This window comes from Porites lutea, chromosome 5 (assembly GCF_958299795.1).
Source record: "Porites lutea chromosome 5, jaPorLute2.1, whole genome shotgun sequence".
NCBI classification, from domain to species: Eukaryota; Metazoa; Cnidaria; class Anthozoa; order Scleractinia; family Poritidae; genus Porites; species Porites lutea.
The window spans coordinates 25,249,036-25,264,339 of record NC_133205.1 but is presented as its reverse complement, the minus strand read 5'-3'; the positions used below and the strand labels follow the sequence as shown (position 1 = coordinate 25,264,339).

At 38.3% G+C, this 15,304-nt stretch overlaps 2 protein-coding genes across 2 annotated transcripts; both read left to right on the top strand.

Moving 5' to 3' along the window:
• Positions 1-52: 52 nt before the first annotated feature.
• LOC140937797 (haloacid dehalogenase-like hydrolase domain-containing 5) lies at positions 53-11,459 on the top strand. Its single transcript, XM_073387368.1, has 8 exons — positions 53-512; positions 2,783-2,895; positions 3,843-3,933; positions 4,742-4,778; positions 5,880-6,054; positions 6,570-6,615; positions 7,001-7,137; positions 8,299-11,459. Exons 1-8 carry the CDS (start codon positions 192-194, stop codon positions 8,645-8,647), a joined length of 1,269 nt encoding a protein of 422 aa, XP_073243469.1. The 5' UTR covers positions 53-191; the 3' UTR covers positions 8,648-11,459.
• Positions 11,460-13,667: 2,208 nt separating this feature from the next.
• On the top strand, positions 13,668-15,304 carry LOC140937397 (uncharacterized). Its single transcript, XM_073386953.1, has one exon. It carries the CDS (start codon positions 13,958-13,960, stop codon positions 14,687-14,689), a length of 732 nt encoding a protein of 243 aa, XP_073243054.1. The 5' UTR covers positions 13,668-13,957; the 3' UTR covers positions 14,690-15,304.

The following is a 15,304-nucleotide window of genomic DNA, read 5'->3' as shown; positions in this document are numbered from 1 at the left end:
TCGAACATTTCCGAATACTTGTCGATGTGAAAGATTCGGAAAACATTCCCGTCATTCATTTCGTATCAAACATGGCGGCCGGTTTGGTTGCCGGTTGTGTTCGTTTATGAGTTTTTCCAGATCTTGTGCAGGCGTGCAAGTGAGCGATTGTCTAGACTACATATTTCCTAAGGCGTTTCTGAAATAGTAAGATGGCTTGTAGTCGTCGAGCCTTAAAGTCGCTTATTGAAGGTCCAGAATTCAGCTTTCGTAACATTGTGAGGTCCTACACTGCTCGCTTTTTCTGCGAACATCCCTCGCCAAGGCTTTCAGCAAAGGCCGCAATACCTCCTTTCGGAGTTTTGCTCGATATCGATGGAGTTCTTGTTAGAGGCCGGAAACCTATTCCGGGAGCAAGGGAAGCACTAGAAATGCTCCGACAGTCAGAAGTCCCAACGGTGTTTTTGACGAACGGTGGTTGTGAATCGGAGAAGGAAGCTGCTGAACGACTTTCTGACAAGATCGGCTTTGAGGTTAGGTAATTCCTTTTGTTCTAATTTTTTAATTGTCCCCTTGGTAGCGGTTCCACAACAAATTAAGGATTTATGCTTCAATCCTAACTTCCAAACTGTCTCTAACCTCTCCCCACCCTCCCCCCTGTTACCACAATTATTGGTTAGCAACCACGTGACAGACCGAATACAAAAAGGGTTTAGTTGTTCTTGTCAATCAAAGAGTGAGATGAAAATATTAAAATATTGCTTGTCCTTTAGGCAAGCTGTTGCTGAAGTTTACTAGCCTGGAGCAGTTGTGCAGGCCTACCAACCTCCACTTTTCCACTTATTCTATCTCAGAAAATGTTTCTTGCCTGTGAATATTAAGAGATGCTAGCCTGACAGGTGGTTCCACTAGCCCTAGGCTTGTGGACAACACTTTTAATTTTTGGTGTACTGAATCAACATGGCTGTCGGACATCACATGCAAACCAGCAATTTCAACAGTTTAATGAGGTGTTTACACTGCATGCTGCACAAGGCTGTGTTCTAGCAGAGCCCGGTGATTCATGGTACCTAACTTTTGTTCTTGGGGGACTAGAAAATCTTAGCTTTTTCATAGAAATCATGTGCTGGGAACACTGGATTTCACAAGTTCAGAGCACTTGGCTCCCTTCAATTTTTCTTCAAGCACAGCCTTGGTGCATACCGACATCTCTTATTTCCTTTGCTGTACACAACAGGTCCCAATTATTGTTTATAGGGTGAATAACGCTATCCACTGGTAAATTTACTTTCCAGCAAATAATGCAATTGTTTCCCCCTAATACTTGCGGTATCTGCTGGATGGTGATTTATCCAGTGGATAGCATCATCCAACTTTTGAACAACAGGGGCTAGATGACCTTATCTGGTGATTTGTTGTACAACAGGAGCAGCCATCTGGTTGCATCAGCAAATTATGAGCATTCTAAACATGACCAGTCAGTGATTTCATCACAATTTGTTACACCCGAGTCAGAGAAAATGAAATATCAATGTGCGCAATCAAATTTTGACGCACATGTTATGTCTAAATTCTAATAATTGAGGTGAAATAAAAATCACTCTTCCCTAATTTCATGGGTTTACCATTTGATTACCTCATATCTTAATATCACTGGCAACAAATTACTTTGACGTGGTTTTTTTTTTTTCACTTATTTATCATATTGAGAACTTCATGCACTAAAAACGTTTAGAACATTAATTTTGGCTTAAGTTCACAAGTTTCTGAATTTTTTGACAAAATACCTGTTAGAATCCCTCTTGATGCACTCTTTTGTGTGTCTAAATTGTCTTTTAATGCCCTTACCTCTATATTCATAAAAGTTTTAAAACTTCAATGCCATCTTGCCAGAAAATTTTTCAGCTCACCCTGGATTATGGGACCTTTCTTTAAATAGAGGAAATGCTTTTGCAGGCTACTATATCAATGTTTTAAAATAAGTTACCCTTGGTTACAATCTATTACAGTCGAACCTTCCGTCAGCAACCACCCCAACTGCAAAGACTGAGTGGTAGCTTACAGGAGGTGGTCGTTTACAAGAATTGAACCACAGGGGTTCATTCAGGCACATCTACTTTATGGAAGATAATTTATTGCTTGCAATGTCTAAGTTAGGATATGTGTAGTTCCATATTGTCACTAAAGTTCTTCGTATATTCTAAGTAACATAGTGCATGTACAGCAAAAATAGAGATCAGAGAATGCGTCAAGTGGTTGTTTATAAGAGGTTAGAAGCAATGGAAAATCATTAACCATCAGGCCCAAAAAGTGGTCACGGTCGCTTACAGGAGGTGGTTCTTTACTAGACGTTCCAACTGTAAGGCTTTGATTGAGACAGTTTTGGTATTTTGGATAAGTGGTCGCTTATGGGAGGTGGTTCGACTGTATATCTATATAGAGAGGTACATGTTAAGTGGACAATAGACAATACAAACATGTAGGAATCAGTTATACTAATGGTTCTCTGATCAATCTATGTGTATAATTATGTTAAAGATCAAAATTAAATTCAGGTTGAAATTATTTTTTTTAACCTGGGGTGATTCTCAATTTCCTCTATCTTCTAGCCCTAATTATTCATGAATAAGAATCAACCTAGGTCAAAGAATTTTAACCTGGATTGAATTTTGACCTGAAACATATAGTCTCTAAATCCTTTTGTTCATTGTTTTTTTTTGGTTTGGAAGAAGCCAATAGCCTTCTATTCAGGAGTGTTTTACTGAGAACTAATGATAACCTCCCTATGTTGTTTATTTTGTAGGTCAGAGAGGAGCAGATGGTTTTGTCACATACTCCTCTAAAGATGTTTGATTGGTTACATAACAAGCACGTGTTGGTGTCTGGACAGCTAAACATTAAAGAGATCGTTAAAGGGTATCCTTGTATATTCTACTCATTATATCAGAAAGATAATTTATTAAACTAAAGGCTGTTACTGGGTACTTAATCAAAAAACTAAAAAACATCTGTAGGTGGGTGCAAGTTCAAGAGAGCCTTTAACTAAATTTAAACATTCAATAGGCCTCTCCCTCTAATGATGTGTTCTAGTGATTAGAAGCATTATGAAATTTTCCTTACATTTATTTTGCTATACCATAAACAGTTTGTTAACTAATTTATTTTCATGGACTTTTGTGGTAAAAAAATCTGTGTCCCCAGTGAAAGTTTCTTCTCATACCCACCTGCTGAGCAATTAAGAGCCTGAGATCTCTGGATAAAAAATTACTTCATTAAAAGGCAGTTTAGACATTTTATTTCTTTTTTCTGGTAAAATAATGGAGCATGTTTAGGCTGATAGTCCAAAGTTTCTACAGTTGACTCTCTCTTAACGGCCACCCCTAAAAGGTACACAATTCAGTAACACAGACACCTAGAGTTGGTCCCTCCTTTGATCTCCTTTTCTTTACTTGTCTTCCTTTATTTGACTTTCTAAAAAACAGACATCACTCTTAGACAGATATTTGGTGCCAGTCCAAAAGGTGTCTGTCTTAGAGAGAGTTACATGTATATGTTCTGTTGTGGTTCAATTTTATCCTTGGTTGAAATTTTATTTTCCTTTGTTTCAAATCATTATCATACATTATCATACCCCAAAACAAAGGAAAATAAAATTTCAACCAAGGATAAAATTGAACCACAACATATACATATAACAGCCATGTTTTACCCCCAGGTACAGTCTTTCTGTAGCCAGCAGTCTGAACTAATGATCTCCAGGTTGTTGAAACTTAAAACATAGATAACCTAGCTGCCTCTGCACTATGTTTATCTACTTTTTGTTGTGTGCCAAAAGATTGTTTTCCCTTGATTATGAACAACAGATATGGATTTACCAGTGTTTCAGATATAGAAGATATCAGAAGAGCTTATCCTTTGCTAGATATGGTTGACAGAGAGAGGAGATTTAAACCTGTGAGAGTATAATCTTTTGTATTTTGTGACTTTTGAGGATTTTAATATTTTTTAAATATTACCATCCTACAGCCTAAAAAGTGTGGACCTATAATTTGTAGCTAGTATCTTGAGAATCTGCAGCTTTTGATGTTTTTTTGTGTGTGTGTGTGGAAGTGCTTCCAATGATCTTCCCTTGTTTATGAGTGTTCATACGTGTAGCTGCATGCATGGAAATTTTTTTCCTTGATGCACAACTGAACCTTTAACTACTGGACTTGTATGTGATGTGATTACCTGGAAAACATACATTACAATAGCAGTCTTAGACATTATTCACAAAAAATAAAACAGACAAAGACAAAGCAAAAATCATAAACTAATAACCTGACCATTACATATTATAAATATAGGGTGCTGCCTGATAGCCCAAAGCTAGGGGATCAAGCAACCTTTCAGGGTAGCATGTTTCAATTACCAGCTGTTCAATGGGCAAGTTAATCAACATCATAGAAAAAATGCTAGTGAAAAGGGGAGTTGGAAGGCCTGCACCACTTCTCCAGGCTAGTAAACTTCAGCAACAGCTTGCCCAAAAATTAATGGCAAGTGGTTTTTTAAATTTTCATCTCACCCCAGTGAATCATACTCTTTTTTTTCTTGAATTTTGCTGGCTGACTATTTGAAACAGTTTTTTTCTTTTTGTTACCAGGTTGCCTAATTTGTAAGACAAATGTCAAAACAAAAGATTTAACAGATTTGATTCAAATTACTGTGCAGTGCGAAATTGTTTTCTGTGATAATGTTTTCCTTTGCTTTCTGATTTATTCAGCTAGGTACCCCACCTGAGGAATTGCCACCCATTGAAGGTAGGAAGAGTTGGAATAATAGCCCTTCACCATGTTGGGTAGAAAAATACCGTTACAGTCTAGTCTAAATACAATGAACTGAATGCTTCTCTTTCTCTCTCAAGAAAAACTGCTGTTTGAATATTATTAATGTCAGTTCAAATATCAGATTGGCCAAATTTATGCATATTCAAACCATTGTGAAATCATGCAACTGACATGTGAATAATATACTGTGGAAGCTCTTGTTAGCAGGCACCCTCGGGACATTAAAAAGTGTTGTGAGCTGGCTGCTTGCAAGAAGTGGCCAACTACAACTAAACACTGGGAATGCAAAAAAAACTGTTTGTTAGTGTTTGGCTATACTGTTGTTCTGACAAGGTTGTAGTTCAGTCACAAGGATGAAATCATTTTTTTGAAGTGTAACCAGATGTGTATGTATAATTATGTCGCAGCCTTGTACATAAACACAGCTGTGTCTTATAAATCAAACATAACAAAAATTTATTATTGTTGGCCTTATATTTCAATTCTATATTAATTTTATTTGAAAAGAGCATCAGCTGTGTTTTAGATTTCCTCAGAATTTTAGTGTGTGTGGTTGCCATGCCAGGAAATGTTCTGCGATACACGTATTTCTAGTATATTAAAATACAAGATTCAGAGGCATATGAGATTTCATTTCAGTTGTCCACTTTAGGGAACTTAAAAAGAAAGCTAAAATCTTACTCGTGAACCCTGAAGTGTCCTCTGAGCCGCCTACGAGAATTGTCCCCTTGTGCAAATGTCAAAAAGCCAAGTTTGTATGGAAGTTGAAACAGGGTTTTGTGAAGGCGGCCTTAAGTATAGCTGTCCTCCTATGAGAGTGTCCGTTAAGAGAGCATCCACTGTATCTTGGTACTGGTCCGCTGTTAAGACAAATTCAACGTGTTTGATCACTTCATCACATATTTCAGCAAAGTGGAAATAATTTTTTAGCCATTCAAGTGTTTGCATTTGGCCACGGGGCCTACAAAATTTAAGGGAGAATACTGCTATTTCCATTATGTGTGGCAAAACTGCTAAACAAGTTTCACTTGAATATTAATACCACAGTCCTCTTTGCTGTTTGCTTTCTTGTAGCCATACTCTTGCTTGGAGAACCAGTGCGATGGGAGACACATCTTCAGTTGATCATTGACATCCTTGTCACTAATGGAAACCTGCTGTCAATTCCCCAGTCTCTGTGCAAGAAACGTATTCCAGTTGTAGCAGCTAATACTGATCTTATCTATATGTCAGAAGTTCCTTTACCAAGGTATGATGATGTACTTAAACATAACTATGAATTACCAGATTATAATGAGTTATGGGACTGTATGTAGTTTTAGACTGTTAGACTGGTAGACTTCCCATAGCTACGTATGGTTGTGAGATGCAGACACTTGGAAAAATGACCTTTTAAAGAATTAGGCCTGGTTCAGATGCCAAACACTTCCCCTTGCCCCCCACCCCCTCCCCCTCCCCTCCAAATTAAGGATGGGGAAATCGCATGTTTTGGCCTTTTGATTTTAGGGGAAAGGGGCATTTGCTCTTCTGTTTTATTCTGTCCAAAACTGTAGTGCCAATATTTTCCCTAATCTATAAAACATCATATATTGCACAAAATTATTGGGATTTCAGACAACAGTTCCACTTTTTCTGCATGGTCCCGTGGGTGTGCGCCTATTGTTACAAAGGTTTAGACTAAATTATTGATACAGAACACTGCTTTATTATTATAGCTGTGGTAAAGTAGCCTTCATTCATATGCATTATATTATTATCTTATAGATTTGGACATGGAGCGTTTCTGTTAAACCTGGAGGTTCTTTACAAGGTACTAGACATATATAATATTATTTTCAAACTTAATAGTGTCCCACAGTTGTTTAATAAGTGAAACAGTTGAGCCACTAGTAATGGATTATACCTTGCTTTCAGTATAGTGAAAATAAATTTAAACATATTGAAGAAAAAAACTAATGCCATGCATCCCTACTTATTTTTGTAGGTTAATATCCCTTTTTGTTATTAGACAAGAGACATAGAAAAGTATAGCAGCAACTCACCTTTTTTACAGCTTGTGTACAATGATATGAAATATTTATGCTTCATTCTTCTGCATCATACTGTTTGGTTTATAAAACGTTATTTAGGGCTTTTATGTTTGTAACAGAGTAATACTTGATATTGTTTTTGTTTTTGTTGTTTTTTTTAATCAGAAATTGACTGGACAAGAATTGGTTTACGCAGAATTTTTGGGTAAACCTTTCATTTCAAGTTACAAGTATGCAGAACATTGCCTCTATCAAAGCAGTGGAAGTAGCCCTGGACAAATAAAATCACTTTATGCTGTTGGGTAAGTAAAGAACAAGCTCAAGCGCAAAAGGCTCTACAACTTTTAGGTCAGTTATTGAAATGAAGTGTAACATAGAGGACTGCTTTGAGAAAATCTCTGACCCTCAAGATTGTGTTTTTGACATTTTAGGTAGGTAGAGACTGAGGTAGATACATGTAGGTTTGGCATGGTGGTAGTATTATATAAGAAGAACTCAAATTAAGATTTATGGTACAAATGCTTGATAGCTGAACACTCACAACTCCATCTGTTTAGTGTTTCTTAGGGCTTCAGTATATTGGCTTTCAGCATTTGTGGGGCTTTTTTTAAATCACAATGCCTAACTCCTCCCCCACCCCAAAAACACTGTTTGACACATGTATCCCAAAGTTTTCCCAAGTTCAAACTCATATGGTTTCAACATTATTAAAGTGGGAAGCGGAGAAAGAACTGCAAGGTATTTTCCAAAAGGGAGCAATATTTTATGGGGAACACCTAAAAATTACAGATTATTACAAATATTGCATCACTGACCCAAAGACTTTTGTCCAATTTGGTGTATCTACCACTGGTTTCGCAATGAAATGATGTGTGAGAAAGAAACACAGAAATTCTATACTGATGCCAAGTGACTACCCAGATCTGGGTAGTGCTTCTGATTGACTGAAGCAAATTTCCCATACTGTACGACCAATCAGAAGCATAACCCAGATGGATAGTGAAGCATCATCAGTATGAAATTTCTGCACTCATATCTTAGATGTCTTCTCGCAGGAGAACCAGTGGTGACATTGCAAAATGTCAGCTGTTTTCTCAAGCTGGATTGAAGTCACAATCCAGTCACTGTTCACCTGACCAAACAACCCTTAGCAGTTTTAATAGGCCATTTGCATGATGACATCATTTTACTACTACAACCAGAATCCTTCAGTGTTATGCTTTCTTGTGCAAATTAGGTCTTTTGTTATTTAAACCTCACTGGGATTACAAAAATTAAATACGAAAGGAAAAACGAAAAGGATTGTGGTCGTAGTAGAAAAACGACGCCATCATGCAAATGGCCTATTATTTTATTGATCTCTAACATCTGCTTCTCGTTCTGTTAGTCAATAAACTGCGTTGCCTAAGTCTCTTTTGATACGATGAACACTTACTATAGAAAGTTTTGTCCTCATTTTGCAGTGATAACTTGGACACAGATATTTATGGAGCCAATATGTGTAATGAGTATGTAAAGGCATTTCACGAATCCAATGGTTCAGGTACTGAAAATCAACTTAGAGACCTCACTAGCCACCAGGAAAAACATAGTGCAGTTGAATGGTCACCAGAGGTAAAGAGCATTGAGTCTATTTTAGTTCAAACTGGAGTATCTTTACCAAGCGATAATAATCTAACAACCAATGAAGGAGCTCGATATCTTCATCGGGATTTAGATTTTCAACCTCGATTCAGAAGAGCTAAACATGTTGTAGAAAACATTGCAGATGCAGTTGAACTGATCTTGAAACAAGAACAAGAATGTTCTTAACACTTGATAAGTTCATTTTAGAATTTGTACAGTCTGCAGTTTGCCCATCATTCTTCCAATTCTTTAATGGTTCCTGAGTATCTCAGCACACTAAAAACTTCAGGTTATGATGTGGCATGAATGGAAAAAACATTAGTTATCTAGATTCCTGGTTTGTATTATAAAAATAATAATAGGGAAGTATTTTCAAATTTTTTAGCTTATTTTTATTGCACTGTCAAAATATACCCAGACATTAAATTTATATGAATTTTGTGTTTCATTCATATTACAACAGTATTTATGATAATGTTATTGATGCTTCAGCACAGACAAAATCAATGAGTTAGTTTTTCAAGAATTGTCTTTAATGTCAACTAACAACTCTAGATCATCCAGCAGTAAGGAACTAATAATGATATGAATAACTCAGTACAAGCATCTTGTAGCCTAACTCCCCTGCTTTTTCACCCTTTTTTTTGTTTGATGTTTTAACATAAGTCCTTTTTTTGTTTCTGCTACCTGTTCAATCTGAGATTAAATAATATTTAAGAGTTAATGATAAAAAATAACTATAAGTTTTGTCTCTCCCTCTTCTTTATTAATGAGAAATGTGGATAGCTTTTCACAACCTCATTCCCAGGTTCTCTCTCATACCCTTTGAGAGACCTGTCTCTCTCTCTCTCTCTCTTGCTCCGTAGGGACGGGTAGGAGAGAACCCTGGGAATGAGGTTGGGCTTTTCATACCTTTGATCTGCAACTGTTATGGTGTAAAAATATCACCAATAACATAACTAAGGCAATGGTCACCCAAATGTAGCTGAATTATTGAACATCTTATAGGATAGATGTAATCAAACCTCGGACAGTCTACTGTGTTGCTGGGGAAAGAAACTCATACATTTCCCTAAATTAATTCAACCCACTTTATATAGATACCCCATTAATACGGACACTTTCTATGGCCCCCTCAGTTTCCGTAATAACAGGGTTTGACTGTATTAAAAATGACAACCTACCAATGATAATGTCCTTTGTTAACAGAATAGAAATCAATAATAAGTTAGTAATCAAAGTATTAATAAAATTTAAAATCTAATCTTATTATTTTATTATGCAGTAATTGAGTGATCAAATTTTCTTTGCTTATCGCTTCCATAAAAATAGTTAATTTTTAAGTTGATTTGATGTTTGATAATAATAAAAAAAAAAGATCTAGTCAAACCTCACCCAGACTAGTAGCCCCTCATGAAATTAGCTTGCCTTACTAACCTTGAGGAAAATGTGAGACTACTCGCAGTCTTAACGATTGAGATACCTCTTTATTTTGGATAGCTCTCTTCGTCCCAAAGTTTCCAATCTTCATACAATTCCACCTCTTTATAATACCGACACATCTGTAATGCCAACACTTAGCTCTTCCCTGTTCATGAACCTATTTTTACCTTTACTAAGAATTATCCCTGCATCTTATTTCTTACTATAACGTTTCTTAAACAACTTGCAAAGGACATGAGACTTTGGGAAATGATTGCCTAGTTAAAAGAGTCGTGATTGTTAAGCAAGTTCTCCTCATAGCTGCAATAGCTGCTTTATGGAGAATAGTTGGGAGAATATGCTTGCTGATATTAGATTTCAGAGAATTCACTCACAGAGACCCACAGAGGAGGGTATAATAGAGGTGAAGTGAAGCGTTTAATCAAACAATCTTAGGGCTAAGAGGTATTGTATGAATGGTGACTCCATAGGATTTTACTGAAATGTCTTAAAATCTCATGTTATGTCTTAAGTATTAATCTCTGAAATGAAAAAATAATATTATTTTCTCTAACTTATGTAATATTATTATTGTACTGGAAAACATTTTGTCATAATCTACGGTAGATTTTAGCATCATTGCTCTTTGCTACTCAGTAATGTATGATTGTATTGGTTGTCAGTTGTAATGATTAGTATCGACAAGTGACACTATTGTCGTGTGTGAATAAAGTATTGTTTCCAACTGGAACAGCTGCTAGCTACAACCGGCTCCAGGATAAAATCTGCTGCATCATATGGACCATAAACTAACAATCAGAGAAAGAACACTTGGGACTTCGACAAAACCCCGCCCATTGTTCCATTTTGGTCTTGATAAAAACAACTGAGAACAACACATTTGTTCAGGAACAAACTATTTCATTACTGAGGGAAGCGTTAGAGACTATACCAAAACAAACTTCCTTTGTTTTTTTTAATATGACTATCACAAAGCCAAAAGAAGAAATATCTATTTTTGAAACTCAAGCTATTGAAGAGAATTCCTGCAAAATAAATCGCACACACCCGCGCCTTGACAGAAATAGAATGATCTTCCTCCCCAAAATAGAAGGGCTGGGCCTTTCTAAGATAAACAAACCTCAGTTTCCTTCGCAGCCGTGATGTCCTTTCTGAAGATTTGCGTGACAATGGAGGTTTGGAGGAATTCGACATGCATGCAATGGCTCGTTGCGTGACAACCCACTAGACCAAGACAGTCTTAGACATCTCTCAGAAAATCGGGTGAAAATTGGATTTCTTTTGTCAACAAGTATGCACGTAACAGCAAAAGATCTCTGAGTCCACAGCACTTTATTTCTGGTCGAGGTGATTTATCTAGCACGTTTCTATTGCTGCAACTTTTAGATCATTTCGTGGGTGCTTCTTGTATCATTTAAGACTAAACATAAACATAAAAACATGTTAACAGGCTTTTATTCTTTTTTCTTTTCTTTTTTTTCCTTGGTTGTCTGGCGCTATCTTTTTTTTTTGGTGTCTGCCGGGACGTTTCAGACAAAAGCCACCTTATTAACTTCTTATCTTGATATTTAAAAACCAAATTTCTGTCATCGCTCGTGTCTTAGACTCAGCTGTGAAGGGGTTTAGTCTCGTCCAGCTTGCATCCACTTCACAGCTCCTGTATCAAATCTTTTTTTTTTGCCCTTCACACCCATGAAACCTTTTTTTCTCCGTTTTCATCAAGCTTTCTTTTCGTAGCCTTATGTGGCTGAATGAAATGCTTGGCATTTTAAGTTACAAAACGTTCAGTGCAACAACGCACGCATGAAGCTTATCAACAAGACAGTCAAATCTTGGGTTTGTATAATGCACTTAAGACCGTTTTGTCTCAAGATATAATTATGCGGTTTTGAGTATAAATATGCGACCTTTCAAGTAAATCTACTGAGTTGGTTTACCGCGATGTTCTATGGCTAGTTCTTATAACTCGTGGCTTTGTTAGTTTTTCGATTGTAGAGTAAATGGAATGTGAAGTGAATGCGGATCGCTGTTAAAACTCCGCTATTCGTGCGTGCACACCTGTGTCGTATACTAGTAGCTCGTCCTTGGAGACGCCCAAAGCGATGAATGTGCGTGATGCGCGCTCATCTCAAGCAAAACCTTCTGCACGCCTCAACCTCCTACAAAAACGACGACATCGAGTTTCTCGATGAGTTGACCGTTACCTGTGGCGTACTGATCTATACTAGCTGTGCGCCTCGTACGCTAGTAAGCGTAACGTTGCGTGCAGGTAGGATGGGTAGGTGTGTCCACTTGCCACGCGACAAAGCCATTGGGAACAACACACCCTTAAAAGCGTAACAAAAATTATTTTTGCTATTGTATTGAAATCTTTACATAAAACAGTGCCAGAAGAAAATGAGAGAGACTGTACACCTGAAACACTGAAATTTTTGAACTCGCGCTTACAATCTTCTTATAGGTACACTCCGAGTGCGCGTTGATCAAACCACCGATTTTGGCACTTTGACAATTTCTTCGCGTGGCGTCGGTTTTGTGCGCGTATAGCTACTGCGTTTACACAGTACTGAGTTAAATTGAGTTGCTATTTATATCGCGGGTGAAGTATTGCTGTCAGCAGAGAGGGTTGTATCAGTTGATAACAAAGGCTTTATAACAAAGGTTACAGTTGGAAAAGATTAGCAAACCCTTGCAACTGCGGAACGGTAGATTAATATTGCATTTTTGTAAATGGAAGTGAAAAGCTTTGACCTAAAGAATTTAGTTCAAGAGGCCAGTAACAAAACATTTTGTACCGAGAAAAGGTTAATTGCCTAAACCACCAAACTCCGTGGGTCTTTAGTAGTTACTTTTCGTTTGATCGTGATTGGACGACAAAAGAATGCGGGCGCGTGCTAGCTACTGATGGATATCGTTTCTTCCACGTGTACTTTCATACATGATCGCGTTTGTAAGCTTGCAGTCTCGACAAACACCTTTGTATCTGTCGCACTATGAGCGAATTACTTTTTTGCGGTTTGTTTGCCTAGTCGCCGACACAAAAGCTCACTATAGTTTCTCTCTACGTACCGACCTACGCCAGGTGAATATCCATAAACATACTATGGCACCCGGTTGCTACGGTGTTTGTAACCTGCTAGGTAATAATGATAAACAAGTGGGCGTGATCGGTGTTGGAGCCTTTCCCTGGGGCATAAAGGCACAGTCGATTTCTTCACTAGCATCGGTAACGCGTAATATTTTAAAAGTTTTCTCTTGATCTCAATTCCCTCTGCTTTGGCTGAAACTGTAGATCCAGTTATTTGAAATCCAGTGCCGAGTTGGGTAACTAAACCCATTTTCAATTTGCTTTTGTGTTTCCTCCCTAGGGGGGGTTGCCGGCGTTTCACGCATTCATTATAGGTGTTGTCAATCTTGTTTACCGAGCAACCTGCTTGAAAAAAAAACCGCGCAATAATCTTAAGATGTTCCGCTTCAGCCTGTCCGCCTTCTTAACGGATGTTAAATAATGGATAGAGAAGAACGAAACAGAGGAAATTTGAATTTCCGACTGTTCGACCCAAGCCACTTGAAAGGTCGCGAAGATGGCAGAAGAAAAACTTCTGTGTTTGTCCATCCAAGCACGTGTACCTTTTGGTTATTTAAGTGCGCGAGCCAATAGGCGCCTTGAAATTAGCATTAATTAGCTTAGCAGGGTTTTCTTAGCCACGCCTCCTCCAGCGCGGAAACGGTTCTTTTGTTGTCATTGAACGGAAACAAAACCCACTTTCAACCTGGCCCAGCTGTTACCGTCACTCGAAAATATTCAAACTTAGGTGATACACTCAGGGATCGCTCATAATCTTCTGCGCTGGTTCGCGGCAGCATCGATCTCGAACGCAACTACGTTCATCGGGCTTTAGCCCCCATCTGATTCATTCTACCCATTTCTTTGGCTTGTTGTGAAATCGTTCCTGTCTTTAAAGAGAGGGAGTCGCCGAAAGGAAGAAAGTTCGCCGGAAATTTTCTGGGGTTGCGTGCGTCCGTCTGTACAACTAAAAGCACGGATTTGAAATGGCTGCACAAGCGTTCTTTTCCCCGAGCGTCGCGCTGGATACTCTTTCGGCCGCGCGGTGTTTGTTAGACATGTCAAAAATTTTTCCGAAGAAGCCCGCACCGGCGTTCGTCGAAAACGCTTCCAGTTCGCCTCTGTTGATGTTTGCGAAAATCTTGGCGTCGATGGAGGAGGAGTGTTTCATGCTGGAAAAACATTCATGTGTCACGAATAAAACTAAGCCGGTGTGGAACTCAAAAGGAGGTGCACAGTTGAAGAATATTGAGCGGGAAAAATGCCCGAAGGCTGTAACTCCAATGGAAACAGAAACCGCTGGCGTTACACGACACGATTCTTATGACGACACACCCTCTGAACTTAGCTCAAAGCCAAAACAAAAACCCCGGCGTCGGAACACGCGACGAAAAGCCGAGCAGGAGAAGAAAATACACGCCTGCCACTACACTGGCTGCGATAAAAAGTACGGAAAAAGTAGCCATCTCAAAGCGCATCTTCGTACGCACACAGGAGAGCGCCCGTTCCAGTGTAATTGGACCGGCTGCGAGAAAAAGTTCGCTCGCTCCGACGAACTCGCTCGCCATTACCGTACTCACACCGGCGAAAAACGTTATGTGTGTACAATATGTAGCAAGCGCTTTATGAGAAGCGACCATCTTTCGAAGCACGCGAAAACGCACGGACAGAAGTCGAGGAAAGAGCTCAACAGGCCTACGAACCCAATGTTCTTTTGAAGCCAAGCGCGTTGATTGCGCGTGTATTGGAACTTGAAACGCGACCTTCGGAAGGTCGCGCGAGATTGCAATTGACGCAATTGCGTGCAATCTCAAAGTTAGTGACTTGGTGTCTTGGTCAGTGTTTCAGCGGGGGGAACGATAAGATTGGAAATACGACCACTGGGGGACATTTTACCGAGTTAAATATAGATCACGAATTATTGTTATCCTAGCTTTTGGTATCTTATGTTACGCTTTATTCCCCGATTTTATTGACATACACGAATGCCTGATCATCCATCAGACGCCACAAATATCGTGCGCTATCTACAATAGCTTTTTAATTTTATATTTTGTCAAATCATTGGTGATCTAGTCGCACCTTATCGGCAATTTGAATCATTACAGAATATAAATAAGCATCTTAGAATTCAGAGGAAATGGCTTTTGTAAATTAAAAGAAATCTGTCGTATAAAGGCAAGTTTTTAAATTAGGCTGTCAATGAATTCAGCTGGTCTGAATACATTTTTTTTGCTATATCGCTTTAATATGAAATGTGAAATAGAAAATAGAATACACCCACTTTAGAAAAATCTCGTCTGTAATAAAAATTGGATAAGTTTACAGTTTTA

Bases quoted from the DNA above. Each gene is read 5' to 3' on its own strand.
- LOC140937797 (XM_073387368.1), top strand. From the start codon at position 192: ATGGCTTGTAGTCGTCGAGCCTTAAAGTCGCTTATTGAAGGTCCAGAA. The intron at 4,779-5,879 runs GTAGGAAGAGTT...GCTTTCTTGTAG, and splicing joins GGAATTGCCACCCATTGAAG to CCATACTCTTGCTTGGAGAA. The intron at 6,616-7,000 runs GTACTAGACATA...TTTTTTAATCAG, and splicing joins ACCTGGAGGTTCTTTACAAG to AAATTGACTGGACAAGAATT.
- LOC140937397 (XM_073386953.1), top strand. From the start codon at position 13,958: ATGGCTGCACAAGCGTTCTTTTCCCCGAGCGTCGCGCTGGATACTCTT.